Source organism: Xiphophorus hellerii, chromosome 12, assembly GCF_003331165.1.
Source record: "Xiphophorus hellerii strain 12219 chromosome 12, Xiphophorus_hellerii-4.1, whole genome shotgun sequence".
Classification (NCBI taxonomy): Eukaryota; Metazoa; Chordata; class Actinopteri; order Cyprinodontiformes; family Poeciliidae; genus Xiphophorus; species Xiphophorus hellerii.
In genome coordinates, this window is record NC_045683.1 from 29,453,848 (window position 1) to 29,470,086 (window position 16,239).

At 44.1% G+C, this 16,239-nt stretch overlaps 1 protein-coding gene across 1 annotated transcript; it reads right to left on the bottom strand.

Moving 5' to 3' along the window:
• Positions 1-20: 20 nt before the first annotated feature.
• abcb9 (ATP-binding cassette, sub-family B (MDR/TAP), member 9) lies at positions 21-15,378 on the bottom strand. The gene is made up of 11 exons (XM_032579233.1): positions 13,153-15,378; positions 12,069-12,183; positions 7,117-7,247; positions 6,482-6,687; positions 6,205-6,402; positions 5,995-6,123; positions 5,100-5,288; positions 3,949-4,122; positions 2,446-2,605; positions 1,940-2,076; positions 21-1,855 (listed from the first exon to the last, which is right to left on the bottom strand). The coding sequence occupies exons 1-11, from the start codon at positions 13,802-13,804 to the stop codon at positions 1,541-1,543; spliced, it is 2,406 nt and encodes an 801-aa protein (XP_032435124.1). The 5' UTR covers positions 13,805-15,378; the 3' UTR covers positions 21-1,540.
• Positions 15,379-16,239: the final 861 nt, after the last annotated feature.

The window sequence follows — 16,239 nt, forward strand, 5'->3', positions numbered from 1 at the left end:
GAACACCTTAGTCAAAGTCATTGAATCTGGAGATTACAGTTTAATTGTTTTTGGTGACACATCCCAATTGCAATTATTTGAACTGATTTTTGTCATCTGAATTTGTTTATTTTATCCTGCGTGGATTAGAGAAAATACACCATAAATTAAAATGTCAGCTTAAAAAAACCATTGTAGTTGTATACTTTAGAATACACACACACACACACATATGCACTTAACATGGCATTTACACCACAACTTTACAGAACTGGAAGCATTAAAGTAGTTGCCATAACAATATTTGCTATAAATTAGTATGGCTCCTTATCTGCTTTACAATTAACACTTTCTTCAAAAACAAGGGGAAGATCATACATTTTTTATACATACTTAGCGATCACACTTTTTATCATTTTCAGTATTTGAAAGTATATCCAGCATATGTAGTGCCAATAAAGGAATTCCTTTTTATAAATAAACAGAAATTAAAAATCAGCTAGACAGCTTCAAAGTAAAAAACAGTTACAGTGACATGTCGATGAGGTATTGCTGAAATAAAAAAGTGCATTGACAGCAGCCCATCCCTTTTTTTAAGCTGATAAAGCATTTAGTGAACTTTCATTCAAGGCTAGTGATGCATTAAAATATTGTATGAACAGATGCTCTCAAAATGTACTGGTCCAACACAGCTGAATTAACGGATGAATTACCTTCTGATCATCTCCTACATGTTCTCGTAATAAACGATTTAGTTTTATTCCGACACTCTGAACCAGAGAATAATCTAAAACATGCAGCACACCAGCTCTTGTGCATACAACTGGGTTATTGCACATTTTTAATTTTTCATATTTTTTTTCTTCCTAGTTTTTTTTTAGTTGAATTGTGTAAAATAAGGGTTGTCCCGATCCGATATTAATATCGGAAATCGGTCTGATATCAGCTAAAAACTGAGCATCGGATTGTATCGGCCGGCCTGCATCTAAAATCAATTGTTCAAGCAGGCCAACAGAAGCACTCCACTCCAGCATTTAGTCCGCCCCAGCATTTCTTTCCAGCAGTGCTTGTATCCCACACACAGACCCATTGGTTAATAATAAATAGCTCAGTTGTTCTATTGTTGTTCACAAGCCTTTTCTAGCATTCCACACTACAGAATAAGTAATAAAAGTAGTCATAATTTGTGCTGTTACAGGATAGAGTGAATATCGGTATCAGTCCATACTCAAAGCTGCAATATCGGTATCGTATCGGAAGTGAAAAAGTTGCAGCCCTAGTGCAAAATATTTGTCAATTTATGTGGAAAAGTTGTGAAATTATTTATCTTGCTTTTATTTTATTTTACACTGTGCGCTGTTGAGTCCCCTGTACTACTTTAATGAAGCCGTTAAGTAAGTAGATGTGAAATTTTGTACAGAATCTTTAAAGTGACAACCTCTTTGGATATCAGCGGAGTGCTTTGACTTTTAGGGGGTTTTTTCCTGTCACAGTAGCCCAGACCAGCCTGATTATCATTCGCCTGTCATGTTGAAAACATTTTGCACTCTGCAGCTCGATCTCAGTAGCGCATATTGTGCTCCGACTCGCTCCCGCTGCTGCCGGTGCTTTGTCGCCTCCGCCCTCTGTCAGACTTCCACCGGACGGTCTCCGACGGATTGAGGACCTCCTCCCCGGTCTCGATGCCCAGGACCTGCCTCTGCACCAGCTTGCAGTAGAGGCCGCCGGTGGCCATCAGCTGACTGTGGTTCCCCCGCTCGGCCACTCGGCCCCTGTCGATCACGATGATGTTGTCGGCCTTTTCCACCGTGCTGAGCCGGTGGGCGATCACCAGCACTGTGTGTTGCTGCATGATGCTGTTCAAAGCCTGCTGGACCTGCAGTTCAAATTATTCACACACGCTTCCATAAATACGGTATTTATAGTGATGATGCCTTGCATTTGACAGCACTTCACCTACAATATGTTCACTTTCTGCGTCCAGAGCACTTGTGGCTTCGTCCAGGATGAGGACGCGTGGCTGGCGGATGAGAGCTCTGGCTATAGCCACCCTTTGTTTTTGTCCCCCAGACAATTGCAAGCCTTTCTCCCCAACACCTTTAGAAAAACAAAACAAAAAGTTAAATTTTCTGCATAGTTTTAGAAAATGATACAGGAAAGCCTGTTGTTTTGATTTTGACAATGCTATATGTATAAAAAAGTACACATTTTTCAGTCTACACTTTGTGTTTTTATTGACAGGAGTTCAAAGATTGTTTATTTATGTGTTAGTTTTGTCTTTTACTTGTGTATGGAAAGGTTAAAAATGACTGAAATAAATAAATAATAAAAAAGCCTCTTTGACCTTTGTATAGGTCAAAGGTCTTATCTTGCAATAATGAAATCTATCATTCATGTCCCGCTTGTGCTTCAAATTAAAAGGGGCGGTTTACTTAGAAAAAACAAATCAACAGGCTTGGTAATTACTTGTATCGTAGCCTTTGGGGAGGCTGGTGATGAAGTCATGAGCATTAGCCTTGGTGGCGGCCTGCACCACCATCTCCATAGAGACGTCACTCAGCCCGTAGGAGATGTTCTCCTTAATGGTCCGGGCAAACAGCACAGGCTCTTGGCCCACCAGAGCAACCTGCAGACACAAAAGTAACAAACAGAAAAATTGAACAGTGACATAATTATATGCTATAAAACTTAGTTAACCTGAAAATGTACAATTATTTGCCATTTAAGGGTTTTATGTATGTGTACCAGAGCTGCCAGTCCATGTGGCCAGCACAGTGTTTTTCCCACAGTGTTCTACATAGAGGAGAATAAAAAGTGTATTTAGCCCTTAATAAAGACTTATTCCAACCTGGAAACTAATTTATTCCTACTTTTATAACAAAAAGCATGTTAGTTCCAAATAATTAAGTTCAAAATTCAAACATGTACATTTTCAAATTGTAAAAGGGGAATGACAGATGAACAATAACCCTCGGCATATTCATTATTTACTTGAGAAGGACAAATATAAGCCAGTGAGTACACCATATCTTTTAATTTCCTGTTTCTAATATTCCATGTTAGGGATCGGTGTTATGTTACATTATTGAGTTTGAGCCAAACTGCGGTAGTCAAACATGGCCTCACATTTGACTCTGAAATAAGCTAGTGACTCAATAGCTGTGTTTCCATCAATGTTTTTTATGTGCATTTTTGAAGTATCGCATTACAAAAGGTCGATAGAAACGGCAAAATTCAAAATGTCGCACTTAATTTTTCAAACAGTTTACGCTCGCAGTTTTTGGCTCTTCTGAAAGAGTTCAGGCGCTAAAGGGGAGAGGAAAACACATTTGCCAAATAAGTTCTGGCATAATGAACTCATCCACTGGTGGCTCGGTGCCTTGCAAGAGGCACAAAACTGAAAATCTAAAAGTCCAAACCTCCAGGTGGAATGGGAGAGCTGCAGCCTAGAGTGCCCGACAAGAGGCACTCCAAGCTGGGATGGGAGTGGTGGATCGCTCCCATCCACTGGTGGCTCAGAAATTGTTTAAGTCCAAACCTCCAAAGAGTGGAGGACTCTGAATTTTTATGAGATGTGAGGTCCATGCTAGTTTGCAACCTTTACATCACCGTCAACATCTGACAAAGTTATACTTTACGTTGCCTAGTTTATTTGCTCCAAACCAGTAGATAGAAACACATCTAATAACTGCAAGGTGCCCATCCAGGGCCTGTGGCTACTAACCAAATCATCACCCCTCCACCACCGTGTTTGACAGTTAGTAAATGTGACGTTTTCCACTACGGCCAAACATCTCTACTTTAGTTTTGTGAGTTAATAGCAGTCTGTTTGAAACCTCTACTGGTCTGAAACTGAACAACCCAAACATGTGATGCTGTGTTGTCTTCAAAGTGTTCATAGTTCTTAATGTATTGCTAGTAACTTCACAACTTCTGTTAGTTTCACTTTTTTTTTTTGCAAATGCTCACCTTGGAGTGCAGATAGTCATGCTGGAACTCATTAACAGGATTCCCGTCCAGCAGCACTTGGCCTCTCTGAGGGAGGTAGAAATTTTCCAGCAGACTCACACAGGAGCTCTTTCCACTGCCTGAAGGCCCCACCAAGGCAGTCACCTCTCCGGGCCGCAGAGTGAACGACACTCCCTGCAAAAAGAAACGTATCCCAGAAATAGTCTTCTTAAAATAATAAACAAGTCAGACTTATTGGATAATTTACTATATGGCTATCATTTAGCTAAACTCTCAATACGGTTTAGCTAAATGTATAGACTGAAAATTGAAGTGAATTGAAGTGAATGTGCATTGTAAAACCCCTTCAAATTTTTTTTTTTACATTTTGTAACATTGCAAAAACAAACTTCAGTGTAGTTTACTGGCACAGAGTAGCTCATAATTGTGAAAAGAAGATAAAGTTACACATGGTAAGGCTGGAAAATAAAAATAAAAATCTCAGATTTTTCTTCATACAGGATCTTATTTCCAATTTTAGTCAAACAAATTTCTCGCTTTCTTTTCCAAAACAGAAATTATAAATGACAGAAAATATTTTCAAAAACTTGCTTACATTTCAGTCATCACTTCTGAGATTTTTATGAAGGAGCTTTAGGGCTAAGCTGTGAAAATGTATGTTTAATTAAGAGAATACAGTCATAATATTAGCAGAATAAGGACACAATAGTACCAGAATAACGTCCGGAAAAATCTGTTTCATTGAGAAAAAAATGCATTGACATAGTTGGCGCCCAGTCCATGGTTCTTTCTGCTAAATACACTCAGTAGCTTCAGTCCTGCTACTGATAAAAATCTGATGCTGATGTGTTATAAGAATCTGAATGTATCTGTAAAAAGAATGCCAAAATATAACTTCAAAAGATGTTCAGCATTTGTCATTAAAATTTTTTGTTAGTTTTCGTCCTGTATACCTTCTGAAATTACAGCTCCATTCTACAAATATTCCAACTTTATCCTGGTAACATTGTGACATGCTTTTGGTCTTATTTAGACTTTATTGTCGTATGACTTTGTTCTCGTAGTATTATGACTGTGTTCTTGTAAGATTTTGACTATCATAACCAAAAACCCGATTAATCGATAAAATCGAGAGGATGCCTAGGACAAACCTTGAGGACGTCGACCTCTGGCCGCGTTGGATAAGCGAAGGTGATGTCTCTAAAGTCAACCAGACCAGTGCAGGAGTTTGGAGCCTCGGTGCCCTCCGCCGGATGTTTGGGTTTCCTGTCCAGATACTCAAACACCTTCTCAGCTGCTCCAACCCCCTGCATGAGGCCAGTGTAGACTGACGCAATGCTCTGAAAGGCAGGCAGGACAGGTTTTCACTGCAATCTGCTGCTCTGTTACGGCATGATTGACTGTTTAGGGCTAAAACAATAAATCAGGTTAATAGTGATTAATCAAATAAATTGTGCTAATCGTGATTAATTCCAATTAATCACGATTAATTGGATAAATTGTGATTAATTTGATGAATCTTGATTAATTCAATGAATCAAAATTAATTAAATTAATTGCGATTAATTGTAAATAATCCTGATTAACTGATTACTGAAAAAAATCATCAATTAATTTAATAATTGATTCATCACTAACTGGAGCATAAAATGCCATTTTGCTGGAGAACAACAACCTCGGTAATTAAGCCAAAATAAATAAATACATTTTGCATTTAAGATAAAGATTAAAATCAAACTTTCAATATGTTTTATCGAAAGCTCCACAAGTGGCATAGATTTGGCTTCACCTGGTTCAAATTCTCTAAAAAAATAAATCCCTATTAAACACCTTTTGCAACTGAATTGTTTATTAGTACATTTTAGTGTATTTCTAACATTGTATAAAAACGCTTAAATGAAAAATCTGTGGAATGTGCCAATTTTTTTTATCCGATCAACTGACTAGTAACCAGAATAATTGACAGAATAATTGATAGAACAACAGAATATCAAAATAATTGTTTGTTGCGGTCTTAAAGAACTGATGAAATAACCTAGGAAGTACCTCAAAACATTCTCCCAGCTCCAGCATGTAAATGAAAAAAGAAATCAAGCCGCCGCTGCTCAACTGGTCGGTGAGTACAAGATGACCTCCGTAGTAGAGGACAGCCACTTCAAGAGCAAGCTCTGATATCTGGAAAACAGAGATAAAGCTCGGTGGTGCTCACAATTTAAACCCCAACACTGTGCATAAAGCTGCAGCAGCAGAACATACACAACTGGACCACATGTAGCAGGCGTAGGCCAGGGCTTGCTTTTTGTTGAGCTGGAACATGACCAAGAGTTTGGCGTAGTAGGAGTCGGCCTCCCCGCTCTCGTTGGCGAAGCTCCTCACTGTCCTCATGGCCGAGATGGTCTCTTCGGCGACCTTGTTAGCTTCTGCTAGGACCGTCTGCACCTCTTTGGTCAGTTTCTGGAAGGAACCGATTCCAGTTTTTAACCACACTATGACATCAGGTATGTTGCGAAACAAAGAGGCTGACCCGCTCTACCTTGTAGTATTCGCCGTAAAGCTTGGAGACGAGAGCGATGAAAGGGAATCCCATCATGGTGACCAGCGTGAGCTTCCAGGACATCCGAAACATGAAGATGATGAAGCCGGTGCCCTTGATGACGCTCCGCAAAAACACGTTGACGTTCTGGGAGATGAGGTCGCTCACCTGGGTGGTGTCTGCTGACAGACGTGAAAGGATGTCCCCTGTGGGCCAACAGGGACAGGTCATAACATCAGAGAGAAAAAAAAAAATACACCGAGGGAGAAATCAGGACTGACAGAGAAGTGTGATTCAGGAAGTTCTGCTGTTTTTGTGGTTTTAGAGCTTTCAGCAGCCTTTCGTACGTGGAAAATAGCATTTTATTTTCCAGTGGCCAGTATCAAAGGTACAATTTTATCTTTACATATTACCTTTGGGTTCTATTGTTCAAAAACATAGCATTCTCTTTAATTGTTTTGCTGATGATATTAAAATGTATCTACCAATTAAGCATCACAGCACCAATGCTCTTCAAACATTCTTAAAAAATTGTCTGAAAATGAATTTCTTGAATTTAAATGAAAATAAAACTGATGTCATCAGCTTTGGGAAACGTATAACACTTGACCGTCTTGGATGTGCTTCTTCATTACCGGTGTGGTTTTCATCAAAAAAGGCAATTTCCTGCGTCATCAGGGTTCTGAAGAGGCGGCTCCTCAGCCGAAGGTTTAATCTCGCCATTGTCAGGGTGAAGACTCCTCCTCGCACTCCAATGGCCATCGAGCTGAGGAGAAAGAAAAGACTAAACGGGGGTGCTACTGACACATGGGTCAACACGCATCTGCAGCTGCTCACAGAAAGAGAACAAACTAAAATTGTAAACAGGCATATATCATAAGAAAACCTGAAAGCCACACGATTATAGAAGGCATTAGCCACCTGCTGATCTGGCCAGCGTATTTTTGATATTTAAAATGTTTTTTTTTTGCCAGTTCCAGTATTACATGTTCTTTAGAAATTAAAGTTTCTTGATGCTTGAGAGAGTGCTTTAGTATGCCATTATCACCATTATTATTGTAAAAGTTGAAAATGGTCTCAAAATGACAATATTATCATTTATCGCAATAATTTCTGGGATTATTATTTCTCCTCCATGGGCTGCCACCTTATCGTGGTGGAGGGGTTTGAGTGTCCCAATGATCCTAGGAGCTATGCTGTCTGGGGCTTCATGCCCCTGGTAGGGTCACCCAAGGCAGACAGGTCCTATGTGAGGGACCAGACAAAGAGCAGCCCGAAGACCCCAATGATGAAGGAAAACTTTGGACTTGGTGTTCCCTCGCCCGGACGCGGGTCACCGGGGCCCCACTCCGGAGCCAGGCCTGGAGGGGGGGCACGATGGCGAGCGTCTGGTGGCCGGGCTTTTACCCATGGAGCCCGGCCGGGCTCAGCCCGAAGAGGAAACATGGGCCCCCCCTCCCATGGGCCCACCACCCGTGGGAGGGGCCAAAGGGGTCGGGTGCAGTGTGGGATGGGTGGCAGCGGAGGGAGGGGACCCTGGCGGTCCGATCCTCGGTTGCAGAAACTGGCTCTTGGGACGTGGAATGTCACCTCTCTGGTGGGGAAGGAGCCGGAGCTAGTGCGTGAGGTCGAGAGGTTCCGGCTAGAAATAGTCGGTCTCGCCTCGACGCACGGCTCTGGTTCTGGAACCAGTCTCCTTGAGAGGGGCTGGACATACTTCCACTCTGGAGTTGCCCAAGGTGAGAGGCGTCGGGCAGGAGTGGGCATACTTGTTGCTCCCCATCTCGGCGCCTGTACGTTGGGGTTTACCCCGGTGAACGAGAGGGTAGCATCCCTCCGCCTACGGGTGGGGGGACGGGTTCTGACTGTCGTTTGTGCTTACGGGCCGAACGACAGTTCAGATTACCCACCCTTTTTGGAGTCCTTAGAGGGGGTACTGGAGAGTGCTCCTCCTGGGGACTCCCTTGTTCTGCTGGGGGACTTCAACGCTCACGTGGGCAATGACAGTGAGACCTGGAGGGGCGTGGTTGGGAGGAACGGCCCGCCCGACCTGAACTCGAGCGGTGTTCTGTTGCTGGACTTCTGTGCTCGCCATGGATTGTCCATAACGAACACCATGTTCAAGCATAAGGGTGTCCATATGTGCACTTGGCACCAGGACACCCTAGGCCGCAGTTCGATGATCGACTTTGTTATCGTTTCATCGGATCTGCGGCCGTATGTCTTGGACACTCGGGTGAAGAGAGGTGCGGAGCTGTCCACTGACCACTACCTGGTGGTGAGTTGGCTCCGGTGGCGGGGGCGAAAGCCGGTCAGACCTGGCAGGCCCAAACGTGTTGTGAGGGTCTGCTGGGAACGTCTGGCGGAATCCCCTGTGAGACGGAGCTTTAACTCCCATCTCCGGCAAAGCTTCGAACACGTCCCGGGGGAGGTGGGGGACATGGAGTCTGAGTGGACCGTGTTCCGTGCCTCCATTGTCGAGGCGGCCGATCGGAGCTGTGGCCGCAAGGTTGTCGGTGCCTGTCGCGGTGGCAACCCTCGAACCCGCTGGTGGACACCTTCGGTGAGGGATGCTGTCAGGCTGAAGAAGGAGTCCTATCGGGCCTTTTTGGCCTGTGGGACTCCGGAAGCAGCTGATGGGTACCGGCGGGCGAAGCGGCATGCGGCTCGGGTGGTTGCTGAGGCAAAAACTCGGGCGTGGGAGGAGTTTGGAGAGGCCATGGAGAAAGACTTCCGTACGGCTTCGAGGCGATTCTGGTCCACCATCCGGCGTCTCAGGGGGGGGAAGCGGTGCAGCACCAACACTGTTTATAGTGGGGATGGTGTGCTGCTGACCTCTACTCGGGACGTTGTGGGCCGGTGGGCAGAGTACTTCGAAGACCTCCTCAATCCCACCAACATGCCTTCCACTGAGGAAGCGGAGCCTGGGGACTCTGGGTTGGGCTCTCCAATCTCTGGGGGCGAGGTCGCCGAGGTGGTTAAAAAGCTCCTCGGTGGCAGGGCCCCGGGGGTGGATGAGATCCGCCCGGAGTTCCTTAAGGCTCTGGATGTTGTAGGGTTGTGTTGGTTGACGCGACTCTGCAATGTCGCATGGACATCGGGGGCAGTTCCCCTGGATTGGCAGACTGGGGTGGTGGTCCCCCTGTTCAAAAAGGGGGACCGGAGGGTGTGCTCCAATTATAGAGGGGTCACACTCTTAAGCCTCCCTGGCAAGGTCTATTCAGGGGTCCTGGAGAGGAGGGTCCGTCGGATAGTCGAACCTCGGATTCAGGAAGAGCAGTGTGGTTTTCGTCCTGGTCGTGGAACACTGGACCAGCTCTACACCCTCGGCAGGGTCCTGGAGGGTGCATGGGAGTTCGCCCAACCAGTCTACATGTGTTTTGTGGACTTGGAGAAGGCGTTCGACCGTGTCCCTCGGGGAGCCCTGTGGGGGGTTCTCCGGGAGTATGGGGTACCGGGCCCTTTGATACGGGCTGTCAGGTCCCTGTATGACCGGTGTCAGAGTCTGGTCCGCATTGCCGGCAGTAAGTCGGGCTCGTTTCCGGTGAGGGTTGGACTCCGCCAGGGCTGCCCTTTGTCACCGATTCTGTTCATCACTTTCATGGACAGAATTTCTAGGCGCAGCCAAGGTGTTGAGGGGATCCGATTTGGTGGCCTTAGGATCTCATCTCTGCTTTTCGCAGACGATGTGGTCCTTTTGGCTTCATCAGATCGTGATCTGCAGCTCTCGCTGGAGCGGTTTGCAGCCAAGTGTGAAGCAGCCGGGATGGGGATCAGTGCCTCCAAATCCGAGGCCATGGTCTTGAGCCGGAAAAGGGTAGAGTGCCTTCTCCGGGTCAGGGGGGGTGTCCTGCCCCAAGTGGAGGAGTTTAAGTATCTCGGGATCTTGTTCACGAATGGGGGAAGAAGGGAGCGGGAGATCGACAGGCGGATTGGCGCAGCGTCTGCTGTCAAGCGGGCGCTGTACCGGTCCGTCGTGGTGAAGAGAGAGCTGAGCCAAAAAGCGAAGCTCTCGATTTACCGGTCGATCTACGTTCCCACCCTCATCTATGGTCATGAGCTTTGGGTCATGACCGAAAGAACGAGATCGCGGATACAAGCGGCCGAAATGGGTTTTCTCCGTAGGGTGGCTGGGCTCTCCCTTAGAGATAGGGTGAGAAGCTCAGTCATCCGGGAGGGACTCAGAGTAGAGCCGCTGCTCCTTCACATCGAGAGGAGCCAGTTGAGGTGGCTCGGGCATCTGGTCAGGATGCCTCCTGGACGCCTCCCTGGTGAGGTGTTCCGGGCACGTCCCACCGGGAGGAGGCCCCGGGGAAGACCCAGGACACGCTGGAGGGACTATGTCTCTCGGCTGGCCTGGGAACGCCTCGGGATTCCCCCGGAGGAGCTAGAAGAAGTGGCTGGGGAGAGGGAAGTCTGGGCCTCCCTTCTGAAGCTGCTACCCCCGCGACCCGACCTCGGATAAGCGGAAGAAGATGGATGGATGGATGGATGAATTTCTGGGACAATATATCATCCAACAAAGTTTATCATCTTTGTTGGCCTGCTGTTCACAGAGCTATTCACACATGCTGGTGGTGATGACAGTTTAATAATGCATTTGATTAGCAGCACTTGGCAGCTACTTAAAGATGTAGACCAGTGATGCCCAAAGTGGGTCCTCGAGGGCCGGCATCCTGCATGTTTTAGTTCCCTCCCTGGTGAGATCTAAATGTTTCAGCATGTCAGTGTTCTCCTAAGGCCTTCTTATGAGCCATCATTTGATCCAGGTACGTTAAACCAGGTAGAGAACTAAAACATGCAGAATGCCGGCCCTCGAGGACCCACTTTGGGCACGACCCAGGGCACAGCCAGGAATCTTGGGCCCCATGGCAAAAAATTTAATTGGACCCCTTTTAAAAAACATGTCTCTCCATAAACCAACAGAGACAGTGTAACCAATAGGGCTGTATAATTATATCAATTTTACGATATTTATCGATTTTTTCCACCCTCGGAAGGTATTGATTTTTCATCCGCGAGTATCGATACGTTAAACCATCGGGGTCCACAGGCTTATAACGTCTTTTTAACATGTCTGGTTTGTGGCGACGTAGCAGCAAATGTCAGAGAAATTTCAAAAACCGGCTTTTCCGGTTATGTCAAAGGGAATGAGCTTCCAAACGTAAAAAACGAAACGCAACATTAGATTCCTTTGTTTTTGGAAATCTCAAATCTTCAATAAATAACGATGGGCTGTATTTTGTTGCTAAGAAACGAAGTAAAGTTGCGCAAGTAACCGTGAAAGAGAAGCTAAGCAGGAAATTTCATGCAGATCCAGAGGGGTTCAGTACAAATAAGGATGTGTGTTTTTTGGTCTGGGAAAGGTAACATTTAGTTTTTACTTCGAAAAACAATTTGAGAAACACTACATAATTCATTTTGTAATTGACAGGGACCCTTTTTTTTTTACATTTCTATAAAGAAAACAAAACAACACAATTTTATGGGGCCCCCCTGTCGGTCAGGGACCCTTGGAATTGTCCTAACTTTTCCCCCCTTCTACCGAGCCCTTGGGCATGACTGAAGTAGACTTTTACTCACTCACCTGACCAAAGCCAGTGAAGCCAATGTGGCTACAGGTTTAGCAAAGTACTCCATGCTCTGGTGAACCACAATACTGTCTATGGCCTTCCCGTAGTATAATGGAATGAAAGCTTCACCTGAAAAAAAAAGAAAGGGATGAATTGTGATATAAAAATAGATCTATTCAGCATATACTTATTAAATCATTTGGAGAAGCAATAACAATCAGAAAGACTATCAATATTTGGTCAAATAGACATAATCCTGAGCTGGAGCAGTGCCTTCTCACTAATCTTCAGATTTGGGGTTTTCAATCTGACCAGCTTTCTGTAGCACACAGCAGAAACCTTTCAAAGGTCTGCATATAGGATGTTATTGACAGAACAAGAAGGGTTATGGGGATTTGACGTATCTGCCAATCTTTACAAAGAGTTACTAGGAATCAAGTTGTTTGACTAATCCTGTTTCTGTGGAAACTTCAGGATAATGATGAAAACAGCCTTTTGAGATCAACTCAGTTCCCAGGCCTACATACCATAGGGAATCTGTGAGCTGACCTAAAGACAAGATAGGACTGAGGATGAACCGTCAAGAGAGATTGTGCAAAGAGGAATGGTCAAAGCTCCTTCCTGTGTGGTGCAAAGGTGTAAAGTAAAAAGTGTTGCTTATTCCCAAGATGGGTTTCTGGGGAAGTGTGAGATTATGCAACTGCAATTACGTTCATCGGTGGTGCCAACAAGGCATTCTGTTTAGTTTATGCAAACTAAACAAAGTTTTAAAATTTCCTTTTAAAACAAATCCTTGTAACATTTTTAAAATCTGACAAACCAAAATAAAATGCTCTTACCGTCTCTTCATGAACTACAAGGACTTTAAGAATGGCCCATAAATGTGTAACATCGATTACAGCCATGAAGCTACGTATTGAATGATAAGGAGAACGCCTTTCATGTTTTTATGACAGCTGCTCATTGACCTTTGGCACTGCTGTATGTAGTTACTCTCCACAGGGGAAGAAGGCTATAAATGATTATAAACATCATTCATAGAAAGATGAGTTATCATTGTGACATTACAAGCTATGGCAGCATTGTTTGGATACTCACACACTGCAGAGACGAACAGGAAGAGGACGGCTAAGGAAAGCAGTCCAGCATCCTTTCTGCAGTAGCTGAGCAAGCGTCCCAACGTAGCCCTAGAGCTGACCTTCTCTTTCTCCTTCCTCCCTCCAGCCTCCTCCTCTTCACCAGCTGTATCCACCAGCTTCTCTGTGTCCTCGGAGACCCTTCCTCCTCCACCACGGCTGTTCCTGACGTTCAGCCCGCTCTCGGAGCTGGAAACCCTCCCGAGCCGCCTCCAGAGCAGCAAGACACCCAGGGAGGAGGCGCAGGTCCATCCCATCAGGCTCAGGATCCACGGCTGCCGGCTGAGGGGCTCCACCTCGGTCAGCATCAGCAGCTTGACCAGGGTGTAGGTGATGACAACCATGCAGAAGAGGAGAATGACGGTGGTGACCCGGGCGACCCTGGGCGGGCCGTCCTCCCTGTTCCATAAAACCCCAATGGAGGCACCCAGCAGGAGGGATGCTCGGAGGAGGACAATGCCCCACAGGTCAAGGACAGAGCTCAGGATGTTAAAGTCCAGGACATCACGTATGAAGAGGGACAGCTCTGTCCCCTTGATGTAAAGGACAGTGGTGATGACACTGTCAAGGACAACGTACAGCAGAGTGCAGATGACAGGTGCATGGATGCCCATGCTGATTATTGAAGTCAGAGTTTAGAACTCCCGAAGCTTTGCTGACCGGAAAAACAGCAACTTTTTAAAAATAAGACTAATTATTTAGTCTTATTTCAAACTGTTGTAATTTAATTTTTTTTTTAAAACTTTTCTGGTAACTTTCATTTACATTTTCACATTGTTAAAAAAAAAATCTTCCGCGTTTTGAAGTATCTCAATCTCTAACTTAAACTCTTATTTTGAAATTATTTTTTGCTTCCGGTTCCTTCAAGTGTATCTTTTAAATATCATCAAGAACTGAAGTAGTTCACTGCGCCATAAACTATTCTCAGAAATGACGATAAGAGCAGGTAATTCCTAGTCACTCCACTGTTACTGCCTCGTGGCCTTGGTGTTTGATATTAGCAGCTAGCAGGTGCTGAGCTAAAGTAAGGTAACAGATAATACCATATTGGTTTTATACCTCACCGTCCAGCAGTCTGTATGTTACTTCTGCTTACTAACTGCATCCTGTCCCAGTTTTGGTTAAAGTACACAAGCAAACAGACGCGACACTCGCGCCTCACCGAAGCAAGTTGGGCTTCACTAAACGTATGGCCGAAGTGTCAAGTTTACACCGGCATCAAAGATCGTCTATACTCCAGACCACTCACAGGAAGAGCCAGTCAAGTGAGCCCCTTTACACTCTGGCTTTATGTTTGTTTATTAAGTAAGTTAGGACTAGAATTATTATTTTTTTTACAATTCACAGTTTTTCTCCAATTGGCATAAAACAATACTCAAACGTGATATACATTTCCCAGATGCGAGCTCACAAGAAACAGTGTAGCCTTAATTAGCACATCATTTTCTAGAATGGCTGGCGCATCTCGTATATATAGCATCTGTGAAATTCTACGCTTTGTTGTGGAAATGACCGCCATGTGGCTCCTCCCAGAAGATTATTCAACTGTATGCTGAAACATTATAATCACTCATTTAAATAGTTTCAACATTTAACTTTAAAAAGCCATGAGAATTGAATAACTTCACTGTTACATTATAAAGTTGATTAAATTCCACGTTTTTGAGAGTCATACAATTAGAAGTCCCTGCAGGTGTAATACATACCATATTCACGGTTTTCTCTCCATGTGTGAAATAATTATATAGGTCAAATATTTCTGCTCAGGTTCCTGCTTTATGAGCAACATTAAAGTAAATTCAAACAGTAAAGTGAATTTTAAAATATTATGTCTGCACTTGAAAAGTGAGAAAAACGAAAAATATCTCGACTTTAAAACCATTACAAACTGAATGTAAGGTGATGATTTAACCTAACTAAGTTTAAGTTGTGCTGTGCGCGTGAGGGGAGACGAAAAAGAAAAAGTTGTCAACACACATGAACAAATCCTTATAGCACTTTTTTAGGTTAGGATCCCGATTTCTGACCAAATGAGACGCTCACAATGATTTTCTGCACCCTCGACTGATGACGACAGTCAGGGCTTCACTAAAGCATTTGCATAAAGTTGTTGTTGTTGTTTTTTTTGTTTTTTTTATATTATTGCCACATGAAAACAAAAACTTCATTATTTCTGCTTTGTTACTACATTTTATGTGATAACACAAAGTAGTGCATAATTTAGAGTATTATTTGTAAAACAATAATAAAACAAACAAAGCAGTTTGTGTCTGTGTGTTATTTAATGGCATTAAAGGTTTGTTGGAGAACATCATGGCAGAAACGGCGTCATAAAAACAAAATAAGTTACAACACAACAGAGGTGATACACTAACAGGCTGGGATTTAAACTCACAACCTTATTGTTGTAAAATAACTGTTCCAACATTTGTATCCACAAATGGTCATGGGAAATAGGGTGTGTGGAAAATGCCATGTGTGGGAATTTAACAGTGGACATCAGCCCACACACACATTGTCAGTGTAACGTGGTGGAGGTAGCATCATGCTGTGGGCATGGGACAGGAAAGCTGATCAGAGTTGATTAGAAAAAGACGGACGGAGGCAAAAACAGGACAATCCTGGTAGAAAATGTGTTAAAGGCCACAAAGGTTCACCTTCTAACAGGTCAGCGACCTTGAACGTGTTTAAACCACATGTATGTGTTAAAATGGCCCAATAAAAGTCTGGATCCAAATCCAGGTGAAAACCTGTGACAATACCTTGAAATTGGCAAATATTTCTCCCTCTGGAAGTGGAAACCTGTTTGACACACCCGGATTTGCACCTGTTATTCATATATGAAGGAAAAAATTGAATAAAGCCAAGTGCAAGTTTTCTTCCACTCCACAGTTCTGCACTACTCTGTGTTGGTCTATCACATAAAATCCTAACATATTAAAAACTGTAATCTTAAGATGTGAAGAAGTGATTTATTATTAGTTTTTTTTTTTTTTTTTGCAAGGCACTGCAGGTGCATCTCAGCGTTCACCTCAGTCGCTTTCCACTG

What these genes read in the sequence shown, in the direction of transcription:
- abcb9 (XM_032579233.1), bottom strand. Translation starts at nt 13,804, where the DNA reads ATGGGCATCCATGCACCTGTCATCTGCACTCTGCTGTACGTTGTCCTT. An exon ending in ATGACTATCTGCACTCCAAG is followed by an intron (nt 2,606 to 3,948) that starts GTGAGCATTTGC and finishes TTGTGTCTGCAG; the next exon opens with GTTGCTCTGGTGGGCCAAGA. An exon ending in CCCCAAAGGCTACGATACAA is followed by an intron (nt 2,077 to 2,445) that starts GTAATTACCAAG and finishes GTTTTTCTAAAG; the next exon opens with GTGTTGGGGAGAAAGGCTTG.